This window comes from Crinia signifera, chromosome 11, assembly GCF_055691185.1.
Source record: "Crinia signifera chromosome 11, ASM5569118v1, whole genome shotgun sequence".
NCBI lineage: Eukaryota > Metazoa > Chordata > Amphibia > Anura > Myobatrachidae > Crinia > Crinia signifera.
Window position 1 is genome coordinate 114,987,747 of NC_139227.1, and position 12,935 is coordinate 115,000,681.

General features: G+C 44.3%; 1 protein-coding gene across 1 annotated transcript in view; it reads left to right on the forward strand.

Annotated features, from left to right (window-relative positions):
• Positions 1-12,935, forward strand: part of SPON1 (spondin 1) — a 243,708-nt gene that overhangs the window by 190,522 nt on the left and 40,251 nt on the right. The window contains exon 7 of the mRNA XM_083164316.1: positions 4,241-4,305. Coding sequence (XP_083020442.1) covers positions 4,241-4,305 — 65 coding nt within the window. The remainder of the gene's footprint in view (positions 1-4,240; positions 4,306-12,935) is intronic.

Genomic DNA, 12,935 nt, shown 5'->3' on the forward strand with positions numbered 1-12,935 from the left:
CACTATACCCCTAGATGAATTCCCTGAGGGGTGTAGTTTGCAAAATGGGGTCACTTGTGGGGGGGTTCCACTGTATTGGTGCTTGGGGGGTCTTGCTAATGCGACATAGCACCCACCAAAATTCCACCAGAATCTGAGCTGCAAAATCCAAAAATCACTCCTTCCCTTCTGAGTCCTGCCATGCACCCAAATGGTATTTTTTGGTCACATGTGAGGCATTGCCGTACTCGGGAGAAATTGGGGCACAGATTTGGGGGTGCTTTTTCTCCTTCATACCTTCTGAAAATGAAAAATTTTGAGCCAGAACTGCATTTTTGTGTAAAAAAATGTAATTTTTCATTTTCACTGCCCAGTTGTATCAAAATTGGTGAAACCCCTGGGGGTTTGAAATGTACACTATACCCCTAGATGAATTCCCTGAGGGGTGTAGTTTGCAAAATGGGGTCACTTGTGGGGGGGTTCCACTGTATTGGTGCTTGGGGGGTCTTGGTAATGCGACATAGCACCCACCAAAATTCCACCAGAATCTGAGCTGCAAAATCCAAAAATCACTCCTTCCCTTCTGAGTCCTGCCATGCACCCAAATGGTATTTTTTGGTCACATGTGAGGCATTGCCGTACTCGGGAGAAATTGGGGCACAGATTTTGGGGTGCTTTGTCTCCTTCATTCCTTGTGAAAATGAAAAATTTTGAGCCAGAACTGCATTTTTGTGTAAAAAATGTAATTTTGCATTTGCACAGCCCAGTTGTATCAAAATTGGTGAAACCCCTGGGGGTTTGAAATGTACACTATACCCCTAGATGAATTCCCTGAGGGGTGTAGTTTGCAAAATGGGGTCACTTGTGGGGGGGTTCCACTGTATTGGTGCTTGGGGGGTCTTGCTAATGCGACATAGCACCCACCAAAATTCCACCAGAATCTGAGCTGCAAAATCCAAAAATCACTCCTTCCCTTCTGAGTCCTGCCATGCACCCAAATGGTATTTTTTGGTCACATGTGAGGCATTGCCGTACTCGGGAGAAATTGGGGCACAGATTTTGGGGGGCTTTTTCTCCTTCATACCTTCTGAAAATGAAAAATTTTGATCCAGAACTGCATTTTTGTGTAAAAAAAATGTAATTTTTCATTTTCACTGCCCAGTTGTATCAAAATTGGTGAAACCCCTGGGGGTTTGAAATGTACACTATACCCCTAGATGAATTCCCTGAGGGGTGTAGTTTGCAAAATGGGGTCACTTGTGGGGGGGTTCCTAAATTTTAGCATCTTATGGTGCCTAGAAACCTACATGGTGCCTAAAAAATAATCTCATAAAAAGGAGGCTCCAAAATCAAGTAGGTGCTCCTTCTATTATGAAGCCTATGGTTTGGTCAACGTGCACACTAGGGCCACATATAGGATATTTATGAAAACAAAAGAATTGGGGGAATCAATTTTTAGTCACATTTCTCTAGTAAAATGTACTGTGTTCCTTAGAAAAATGTATTAAAATTGCAAATCTGCAAAAAAAATGAAATTTTGAAATTTCACCTACACTTTGTTTTAATTCCTGTGAAACACCTAAAGGGTTAACAAACTTCCAAAATGCTGTTTTGAATACTGTGAGGGGTGCAGTTTTTAAATTGGTATCATTTATGGGGGTGTCTCACATACAAGTCCCTCAAAGTCACATCAGAACTGAACTGGTCCCTAAAAAAATCAGTGTTTGAAATTTTCTTGAAAATTTGAGAATTTGCTATTCATATTGTAAGCCTCCTAGTGTCCAAAAAAATTAAAAGGAAGTTGAAATAATGATGGAAACATAAAGTAGACATATGGTCTATGTTAGTTATTAACTATTTTGAGTGGTATGATTATTTGTCTCACAAGCAGAAAATTTAACATTTTGCAAATTGCTAAATTTTCCATTTTTTTACGACATTTTGGTATTTTTCACAAAAAAACACAGACTGTATCGACCCAAATTTACCACTAATTTGAAGTACAATGTGTCACGAAAAAACAATCTCAAAATCACTGGGATAAGAAAAAGCAAAAAAAAGTTATCCCCACTTAAGTGATACATGTCAGATTTGAAAAAAAGGGCTCTGTCAGGAACGCAAAAACTGGCTCTGTCAGGAAGGGGTTAATTTTGAGATATAAAACCTTACTGACTGGGATCAGCATATGAGGACCCCCATTTCCAAACCTGATCTCCCCCCCCCCCCCCACAACAAACAACCCCCCCCCCCCCCCCCCCCTCCGGCACAACTTCTTATTTTAGCGTCCGAGCAATGCTTTGTTGATCACAGCTAATAGCGGCTGTCAGAAAACGGGTGAGAGGTAGGAATGCGCTTACTATTAAATTGCCACCCTAGGCAAGGTCCTCACCTTTCCTCGCATTCGGCGTAACTCTTGGTATAGTACTTTATATTCTGGCAGGAAATTTCTTGTTCCATGGCTGCTGACTTTTTCATAATGTGAAATGTATTAAGGCAATATAGAGGTACCAAAGGGACACTGGCACATAATTCAACAGAACAGTTGGCAACTGCCTCAGTACTTGACTTATAATGTGGGAGGGACACTAAGAGAAATATGGCAATAAGAACGGAGCAACAAATAAATGACCTTCTCGAATATGAAAAATGCATGCATAGGAGAGACAAAATCATTCAGTTTGTCCACTTTAAAACTTAGCAACATACAGGTACAGATATATTAGGTTTATACATACAGAATGCATCCTATCACATATGTCCTCATAGATATCATTGTCTTCAAGTGAATTGATTGGCTGCATACGTCACAAATAATGTATTTTCAATAAGTACAGGTAAAAGACTGCTGTATTTATAGTAGGTGCATTGTTACCACACGGGCCCTTGCTTCCAGGGGGCCACACAGAACAGAAAATGACAGAAACTGATTGGTTGATATTCTCAATCTCCTGAAAGGTTTAATTTCCCATAGATAATTAAACTATGACAGCAAAAGTAATATTACAACATTCTAGATGATATAGTATATAGCCAGGGACTTTTTATAATGTATACATTAACCTGTAGAGAGTCAGACCACTGTTTTCCATCTCCAATTCTTAAGCACCACAAGCGATGCAGGTTTTAAGGGTATCCATATTTGAGCACATATATTTGAATCAAAATGACAAGTTATAAATCACCTGTACTAAAAACCTGGTGCCCAAAAAGGAGGTGTGGCCCTGGGGGAAATGGGCATGGCCCCAGATGGCAGGCATGGCCTTGTGCCGCAATCACTCCATGTAGTCATTCTGGGAGCATGTCCAGCGCTCCCTGAGCAGCTGGAGAGTCCATCTCCCCTCCCCGCATCTATTCAACGGTCACCGGCTCCCCCAACTATCCCGCCCTTCCGTGGGACACTGCAACCTGCAGGTGGGACAGAAGGACAGTCTCTAATTAGCGTCTCTGTCCTCTGTCGGGACATTTGGGAGGTATGCCAGGGTTGCCTACCCTCCCGGAATGGGCGGGAGGCTCCCGAATATCAGTTCCCCCTCCCGCCCCCCTGGAAAGGTGGGCACCCCCACTCCGCCCCCCAATCGCGGCATCTTCCTCCTGACCACGAAATTTAAATACTGCAAATACTGAAATTCAACTAGTGCGTCACAGAGGAGGGGGCGGGGCTAATATGCCATAATCATGTCATTTTAGCCCCGCCCCCTCCACGGAGATCTGTGAATTAGGTTATTTTACATCCTGGGGGCAGGGCTTAATGAAGTCATGCTCAAGAACCGCCCCCCAAAGTGCTGCTGAAAGTCTCCTCTTCGGGCTTTTCCCGGAGAGGAGACTAGAAAAGTCGGCAACCGTGAGGTATGTAATTAGTGAGACTGTCGGGACAATTGGGAGTAGTGGCTAAATTTCAGTAGGCCCCGTAGTAAAAGTTTGTAAGGACCCCTATATACCACCCAATGGTGAAAAATGTATATAGCACATGTTACTTTGACAGGGAAGGTGGGCCCCTCTCAGATCTGGGCCCCATTGCATCCTATGGTAGCTATGCCCTTGGTCAGGAGGTATGCTGCTGGTGTGTGGGAGCGGAGGCTTTATAACTGGAGTTGGGACACACGGCTGTAACTCACAACAGACAGATTCTAGCTGGATCTTTTCTAGTACAGTTTAAAAATGTTTGGTGTCCTCAATGTTTATCCAAGTGTCTGCGGACATAGTTATTATTAATACTGGTGAGATACTGTATGTGCTAACTGTTACTTTTCCTATTTTACAGGGCGATGAAGTGTTAACAGTCATCAAAGCAAAAGCTCAGTGGCCGGCCTGGCAGCCCCTGAATGTGTAAGTGTGAATACAGACGTTCCTTCACTCTCCAAGCTGTGCGCTCTTAATACATTTCTGTTCTGACAAGTGTCCTATAGTACCTTCTACATCCCAGGGGTAACACAATGACTGAGTACGATGGCAGCAGCTCTCGCTGACGGATCTGCTGATGACGCCCACTTCAGCTATATTTGTAGTGCTAGAAATTGCTCTATCGTCTTTGTGGCTTGGCTAATGCATTAACTACTGCGTGTGACTTATGGCCTGTTTTTATAATTACTTGCATTTATAAGACGCCACAAAGTGTTTGCAGTGGCATACACGGTTATACATAGCAGACAGTAATGGTATCAGCACATCAATTCCATACACAGCGGGAAACCAAGTCATAAGAACATAGCATAAGCATCAATGGGCAGATGTAATAACGAGTGATATTGTTGTATCAATCTGAAATGGTGCTCCAACCAATGAGCTCCTAAAGCTGGCCATACACTAGAACGACCAGCTTGCGATACTGATTGTGTCACGATTTCCCTTGAACTCCCCAGCAGCCCTGGTTCTTTTCAGTCCCGGGAATCGGGTTTGAAAAATGCTCAATCCGGGGATCCCGAGATTGGCATCCCTAAAAGAAAACTGCCCCGGTCCCCCTTACTTTAGTGGAAGCTTACTGCGGTGGAACGGGGCAGGCGGCGGCTGCAATGCCGGATGGAGGGGATTGCTGTGTGCGGCCTCTGCACTTCCAGTGCTGCAACCCGCTCGCCGCCAGACCTCTCCAGTGTCACAGAAGTCATAGAGGCTAGAACTCGCTCACCACCTGACAATGAATGACAGAGTTTGGAACCCGCTCGGCGCGCGACCTCTCACGGCCTCACGCCAAGTCAGAAACAGCCGGGCAGTGTCTGAGCTGCCCGGCAATAGATAGATCAAATGGTCTCACCAAGACCAACGCATAATGTTGAAGAAAAAGGTTGCTCAAACAATAAGGCGTCTGTACTAAAATAAGTCTACCATAAACACATAAACCAAAATCACGCTTACAATAAAAGAAGTCCAATTGGATGATGGGTTTTATAGAATGGTGGGTGTTCAGATTTCCATTAAACAACAGCCCCCCTCAATTTAGTCTCCAATTGGAGGGTACCGGAAAGGGAAGCACAGATAAAACTGCTAGGGCTGTCGTTTTATGGAAATTTGAACACCCACCATTCAATAAAACCAATCATCCAATTTGACTTATTTTATTGTAAGCGTTATTTTGGTTTATGTGTTTATGGTAGACTTATTTTGGTTCAGGCGCCTTATTGTTTAAGCAACCATTTTCTTCAACTTTTGTCATTGTACAACTTCCTTCTTTGACATTCAGAATTCTTTACTACAGTTCATCACCAGTCACCTTTAAGTCAACTCTTACAATGACTCCCAGTCCAGTTTCGACTAATAATTGACATTTCATTACCATTTACACTGTCATTCTACTATGGCCCAAATGTAACATTTAGTACATCTGGGTATTATTAGGGGGCAAGAAAAAAAACCTTCCCTTGCTGCAAAATCCTAGAATCCCTCAACCTTTGCAGAGGTCTGTTCAGCCTACTTCCCAATCTCCTCGTTAGTACGAAGTCTCCTATGGAAACCTTTATTCTATTCAACGTTGCTTGAAACAGTTAAGCGGAACCTTGAAGCTCTTTGTTAGAACCTTGTTCCCTTTGATTCCTGACCTCTAGATGGGCTCCTCTTAGAGCAATGCAAGGAAAACTTATCCATTATTTCTTATTTGCTCTTTATATAAAGTATAAATAGTTCTAATCATTAAAAGCTCATTAGTGAAACATGGTCATGTTCTAGGCACATTCTACTTAGCAAAATAACATTATTAAAAAGTGCAAAGGTTGGTTATTCGGGTTAATAACGTTTCACTCATACGATTCATTAAGACATTAGAGTGACCTACTTTTGAAAAGGGCTGCTTTGGTTTTCAATGAATGTTTTTTTCCTATTCGCGGAACCAATTGATAAAAAGTGTTTGTGAAAGGAGAAATTAGATTGCAGATTGTTGTTTTGCTCAATTAATTAAGCCTTCGCTTATTCATCTGAGGACTTGGATGGTGATGAAAAGAGGTGCAAAAGGCATTTTCAGATCTGTATTTCTATAGATCAAACCAGCTGAGGATAAAGAACTTTCCATTGCATCTAGGAACAAAAGGACGTATTCCGCTGCTAGTACCATGGGTGATGTCTAGCGATATTCTGTAGTCTGTACGGCTGATGCTGCGGGAGGTATTTGGAGAAGCAAATGAATGTTAACAAGAAAAAAAAAAACGTTAATTCTACGGAAACCTTTATTATCAGTTCAGTGGTAATTCACAGAAAATTGTGATTCCATTAAATATATCTAAATTGCTTAAAAAAGATGTGAAGATGTGGACGCAGCGGGGGAAAAGCCATTTAGAGTTTCAAAAGTAGGCTATGTGTTTGGAGACTGGGGGTTTAATACAAACAGAAACAGTTCTGAAATATGTCTTAAAAAGGTATTTGCTAGTCATGAAAATGTATTTTATTTATTTATTAACAGTTTCTTATATAGCGCAGCATATTCCGTTGCGCTTTACAAAGGAGACAGTGATACAACAAACAGGGTATTTACATACAGTCAAAATGTAGGAGGGCCCTGCTCGCAAGCTTACAATCTATAGGGAAATAGGCATTGATACATAAGGATAGATACTGTATTCTTTATTGCATCAATTCCACCAGAATGCAAGGCTCTATGACTGGTTCTGGAATTTGATAAGCTTGCCTGATGAGATGAGTTTTTAGGGAACGCTTATAGGTTTGGAGACTGGGGGAGAGTCTTATTGTGCTTGGGAGGGCATTCCACAGAGTGGGTGCAGCCCAAAGAAAGTCCTGCAGTCAGGAATGGGAGCGAGTAATGAGTGTGGATTAGAGACGCAGATCTTGGAAAGGAGCGTAGAGGTCGTGTTGGATGATATTTTGAGATAAGAGAAGATATAAAATGGACATAGTTATACATAATATCGCAAAAGGTTGACTAAAACTTCAAAAATAAAAATCAAGTTGTCACGCATAGCACCCAATGACGTTCTAGGGAGCATTTTTTAGCAGGTACTAGATAAATTATAGCTTGATTCTGATTGGGTGTAATAGGCACCTCCTCTTTTCCCTTATAGACATTTTAATAAACCTGCCTCTTTGAGTCTTAAGTGCAAACTCACCGATGCACTGCGCCAAACAATTCTCATGCTCCTAGATGTGTGCTAAAGAACTGAGAGGCAGAAGCTTTCGCCTCCTGGTGGTAGATGCTGGGTGGAGTTAAGGTGTTTATTAAAATGGGACGCAGAATGCCAATACCACATTGTCGTCAACTATGATGTCAACATTGTTAAATTGTCTACATTTAAAATGTTCTCATCTGCAGGAAGTTGGCATGTGAAATGTTCTGGAGAAACAAGAAGGTTAGGGTTAGACAGCGGCAGTGGGGGGGTAGGGTTGGGGAGTGGCATGTTAGGATTAGCCACTAGAGGGAGGGTTAGTTCCATAGAAGTAAATATTTGGAGGCTAGAGGCAGTGATCAGAGTGGGGAGAGGCTTTGTCAGAGAGGGATTAAGGCCAGAGAAGAGAATGGAGATGTATCTAAGGGATGAGTGGTACATGTCAATATGTCCCTTAGCCATTTCTGTAGGGTTCTTTTACCTAAATTTTCCTCCCTACAAGCAGCACTAGATTCAAATACAATTATCACAATTGCTAACAGTGTGGCTCTCAGGATCTACACCATGGTGTTTTACATGTGTGGCACTTGGCCTTCACGCTGCCCTGACAGTACTGTCCTCAAACACTTCTGTGGTCTTCTGGTCTGCAAGGTGAATTCACAGCAGCGAAGTGACTTATGGGGGTTTACTGCACTTGCCCATGGCTATACTTGTAATTATGTTACAGGGCTAGGCTATGGGAGGGAAGGTTAGCATTTGACCCTAGTTGGTGGGAGGGATAGGGATGATTATTGCTGAAGTGCAACAGGCCCAGCTAGAAGTCCTCATCAGCTAACGGCCAAACATGGAGGAGGCTGCTTGAGCTGCCGCACTCACTGAACCAGAGAAGTCACTGTGACACCTCCACGGGGGGCGGATTGGGAATTTAAAGTGGCCATGGGTAAATTTCTAGATGTGTCCTCATGTGGGTGGCACCCAAACATTTGTAGTCAGAACCAACACCAATATAGTAGTCAGGATGAATACATCAATACATCTATGTGGAAGCTGTCTAGTGTCTAGTGGCCTCCAGATCATTAAGCTGCTGTGACAAACCACAAACCTCAGCACTTCACATAATATCCCACCTCCCCCCTACTGAGCCTGAACACAGACCGCAAACAACTCATAATAACAAAAATCGCCATAATATCAAAAATATCCCCCACATCTCCCGCAGGGGAGCCCCGAAACACCCCAGAATTTGTTACACCCCCAGATAACACTCACGTTTCCCTGTAACAGATGTGATCAGGGATTCGCCGCCCCGCTAGAGTTAACCTGTATGAAAACATCTGATTGGGTCAGAGTGACATCGAAGGATTCATTTGACTTTTCTGCTTCATTTCAGAAAAATTAAATTTATTGGTTTAAAATCTTTGATTCAAGCATAAAACACAGCGCTGCGTGAACTGAAAGGGGACAGTTGTTTTTTTTTCCAGTTATATGTTTTAGTCTGCTTTAAAAAAAATGATAAGTAGACAATTTCTCTTATTGCCATGGTAACCGATCAGTGTTCCAGGTTCCTGTTTCTGCCCTTATCAGGTAATAGACAGCCGAGATGTATCCAGAGCTGTCTTTTCATGTTGTTTAAAAAGTAACGTTTTTACCCCCTGGATCATCAAGAAAAGCAGAATACACCGCGGAGACAAGTAGCGCTGGGAAATATATAAAGCCGGCCGCAGTCAGCAGTTTACTATTTCCAGCCGCTACTCATAGGAAATCTATAACTCGCATATTTAAAAATAAAATGAAAAGCAGCCAATGTTGTACAAGTTTCCACCTCAAAGCCACTTAATGACTAATTTCCCAAAAGCTCCATAGACTCAGTAAAGGACATCATTTCTAGATTAGTACAGATGGAGCAGGTCTCAACCTGCCGGGGGCTGGCGAAACTATCGCCAGCCTCCTCCAGCTCCCGCCAGGGGGGCGCGTGTGCACAAGACGCCCACGCGCCGTGGCAACGGAGCTCCCCCTGGGTCCCCGCCACCGGTCGCCCTCGCCGCCCCGACCCCCCCTCCTAACCCTGCCCGTCTCCTTGAAGCGGAGATGGGCAGGATGCCGCTGCCCCGCCGCCTAAGGATTGAGACGCGCGTGACACGCACACGCATCCCAGTTCAGTGTAGTCCCTGTCCGCCGGCGCTCACCAGAGGGGAGGCTCTGGTGGGCGGTGAGCAAAGATGACAGGGGCTACATCTGTATTTGCAGTGACGTAACTTAGACAGCAGCGTACCCACTCCCTGAGCTCGTAGGGTAATGTAAACCATGGGCAAAATTTTTATTTTTTTGTGCGTCTTTTTATGAGCACTCTAGGGCCAGATGTACTGAGATTGAAAAGTGATAAAATGGAGAGTGATAAACCACCAGCCAATCAGCTCCTAACTGCCATGTGACAGGCTGTGTTTAAAAAATAGCACTTAGGTGCTCATTGTTTGGTGGTTTATCACTCTACATTTTATCACTTTTCAAGGCTTAATACATCTCACCCTAAGTCACTTTATATGGTGAACTTTTCTGACACTGTTTTACCACCACGCCCAGGATTTTGACCCGGGATTTTGGTGGTTCTACATCCCAAGTCCCTGATTTCACTGCGTTGTTTTCCTGGGTTTTTCCCGGTTGACTACTTTTCCACTGAAAGGGGAGACCTAGAAAAGCGGGGCACCGGCAGGAGGTCAGCAGCAGGGGTAAGTGACTCAGGGGTCAGTTGTGGGGGGGGGGGGGGTTCGCTGCGATAGGTGGCAGGCACCAGTTGAGGGGGCTGGCTGACAGCAGCAGATGGGCAGCAAGCGGAAGGGCCAGCAATGGCCAGCCTCCCTGCCAGGGTTGAAAAAGATAAGAGCTGTTTCCACGGCTCGCCATCTGGGTTTTACCTGCTAAAAACCCTGCTTCAATCCCAGTTAAAAATCCCGGGGCGCTAGACCTGGGATTTTTACCTTGTTACCATTTCCACTAACAAAAAAGGTGGAAAAACGTTATTGCACACTCCCCCTTGAATCTTACCCATGGGGTACATTACCCTACAAGCTCGTCAACCTTCAGCTGCGATCTGATGAGGAGGAGGACGTGTTAGGAAAAACAATCAGTACAAGTTGGAAATGTAGTTTTACGTGGCATATATATATAGATTATATAGTTACTGCTAAGGACATTAACGAATATATATATATATATATACACACCACCTGTGGCTCCAGACCTCTGCGGCTCCAGGATCCATCTTTACAGTAATCGAAGCACTTCAGCTACTCATTCCATCATAATTATAACCTTATTTGCTGTAAATGTATTAAAGTGTATTAAAAAAACCATAATGATCGCACTTTCCACCTTTATCTTCTTCCTGGCCTGGATTTCCTATTCCTGCCTTGTATCTAGGCCCCATCGCTGCAGAGTCGGATCATTTGAGCCACCAATATAAATCATTTGAAAGATGTTTTTAATTGGCCGTTTTATTGGAAGGTCCTTTAGTGCATTTAGGACCTTATTCAGGTCCGTTCGCTGCAGCCGTTCATTCGCGTGGGGACCGATGTTGTGTCACTGCGCATGGTCGCCGATGTGGGTGTTCCCCTGCACGCTGTGATTGGATGTTTATGTAAAATATCCATTTGCAGCCAGTGCGAAGGAACGCGCCTTGCGAATGGTGGACCGGCGTACCACCATTCGTAAGGCGGGGTTAGGTTGACTCGCAAGGAACCAACCAGAATAACCCCCTTAATCTGAATGTTAACTCCTGCAACATCCGCCCGATCTTTGTGGGAGATCAAGTGTGTGACAGACGGAGCCGCACTCGCTACAAAGATTAATCTGTTTTAATTAATTCAGCCGAGGTGGATGGATTGTTTTCAACATGGTAATAACATTTGCAGATTCCATTATCTCTGTGACAATCCTTATGAAATCCCAGACACTGTTTGATTTTTTTTTTAAGGGGTGTGGAATGAAACCGTCAACATTCAGAATGTTGACATGGTTAAAATGTCAACAATGACACCAGAATGTCAACATACTGGGGGAAATTTACTAAGATGTGTTTTCTAAGATGTTGCTATGGGCAACCAATCAGAATCTTCTTATTAATTATTTGGCACCCTCTAGAACAGGGGTGGCCAACCCGGTCCTCGAGATCTACCATCGGTGCATGTTTTCAAGGCAACCTGTGGATGGATTCAGTATTGAATCCCGGCGGTCGGGATCCCGGCGTTCAGAATCCCGACGCCAGAATCCCGACAGCCGAAATGCCGACAAGGGGGGGACGTGGATCGCCCCCCCTTGCGGGCTCGCTGCGCTCGCCACGCAGCGGGCCCGGTGCCTCGCTACGCTCGGCACGCTATTTTATTCTCCCTCCAGGGGTGTCGTGGACACCCCAGGAGGAAGAAAGTGTAGGCATTTCGGCGGTCGGGATTCCGGCGTCGGGATTCTGAACGCCGGGATCCCGACCGCCGGGATCTTAACTGCATCCCCTGTGGATCTATAGTAGGAATGAATGCAGCATGTTTTAAAATGTGACAGTTAGTAATGACTGCAGCTGTGCACCAGCTAGGTGATCTGGGGAATGTGACAGTTAGTAATGACTACAGCTGTGCACCAGCTAGGTGATCTGGGGAATGTGACAGTTAGTAATGACTACAGCTGTGCACCAGCTAGGTGATCTGGGGAATGTGACAGTTAGTAATGACTACAGCTGTGCACCAGCTAGGTGATCTGGGGAATGTGACAGTTAGTAATGACTACAGCTGTGTACCAGCTAGGTGATCTGGGCAATGTGACAGTTAGTGATGACTACAGCTGTGCACCAGCTAGGTGATCTGGGGAATGTGACAGTTAGTAATGACTACAGCTGTGCACCAGCTAGGTGATCTGGGGAATGTGACAGTTAGTAATAACTACAGCTGTGCACCAGCTAGGTGATCTGGGGAATGTGACAGTTAGTAATGACTACACCTGTGCACCAACTAGGTGATCTGGAGAATGTGACAGTTAGTAATGACTACAGCTGTGCTCCAGCTAGGTGATCTGGTGAATGTGACAGTTAGTAATGACTACACCTGTGCACCAACTAGGTGATCTGGAGAATGTGACAGTTAGTAATGACTACAGCTGTGCACCAGCTAGGTGATCTAGGGAATGTGACAGTTAGTAATGACTACACCTGTGCACCAACTAGGTGATCTGGAGAATGTGACAGTTAGTAATGACTACAGCTGTGCACCAGCTAGGTGATCTGGGGAATGTGACAGTTAGTAATGACTACAGCTGTGCACCAACTAGGTGATCTGGAGAATGTGACAGTTAGTAATGACTACAGCTGTGCACCAGCTAGGTGATCTGGGGAATGTGACAGTTAGTAATGACTACAGCTGTGCACCAGCTAGG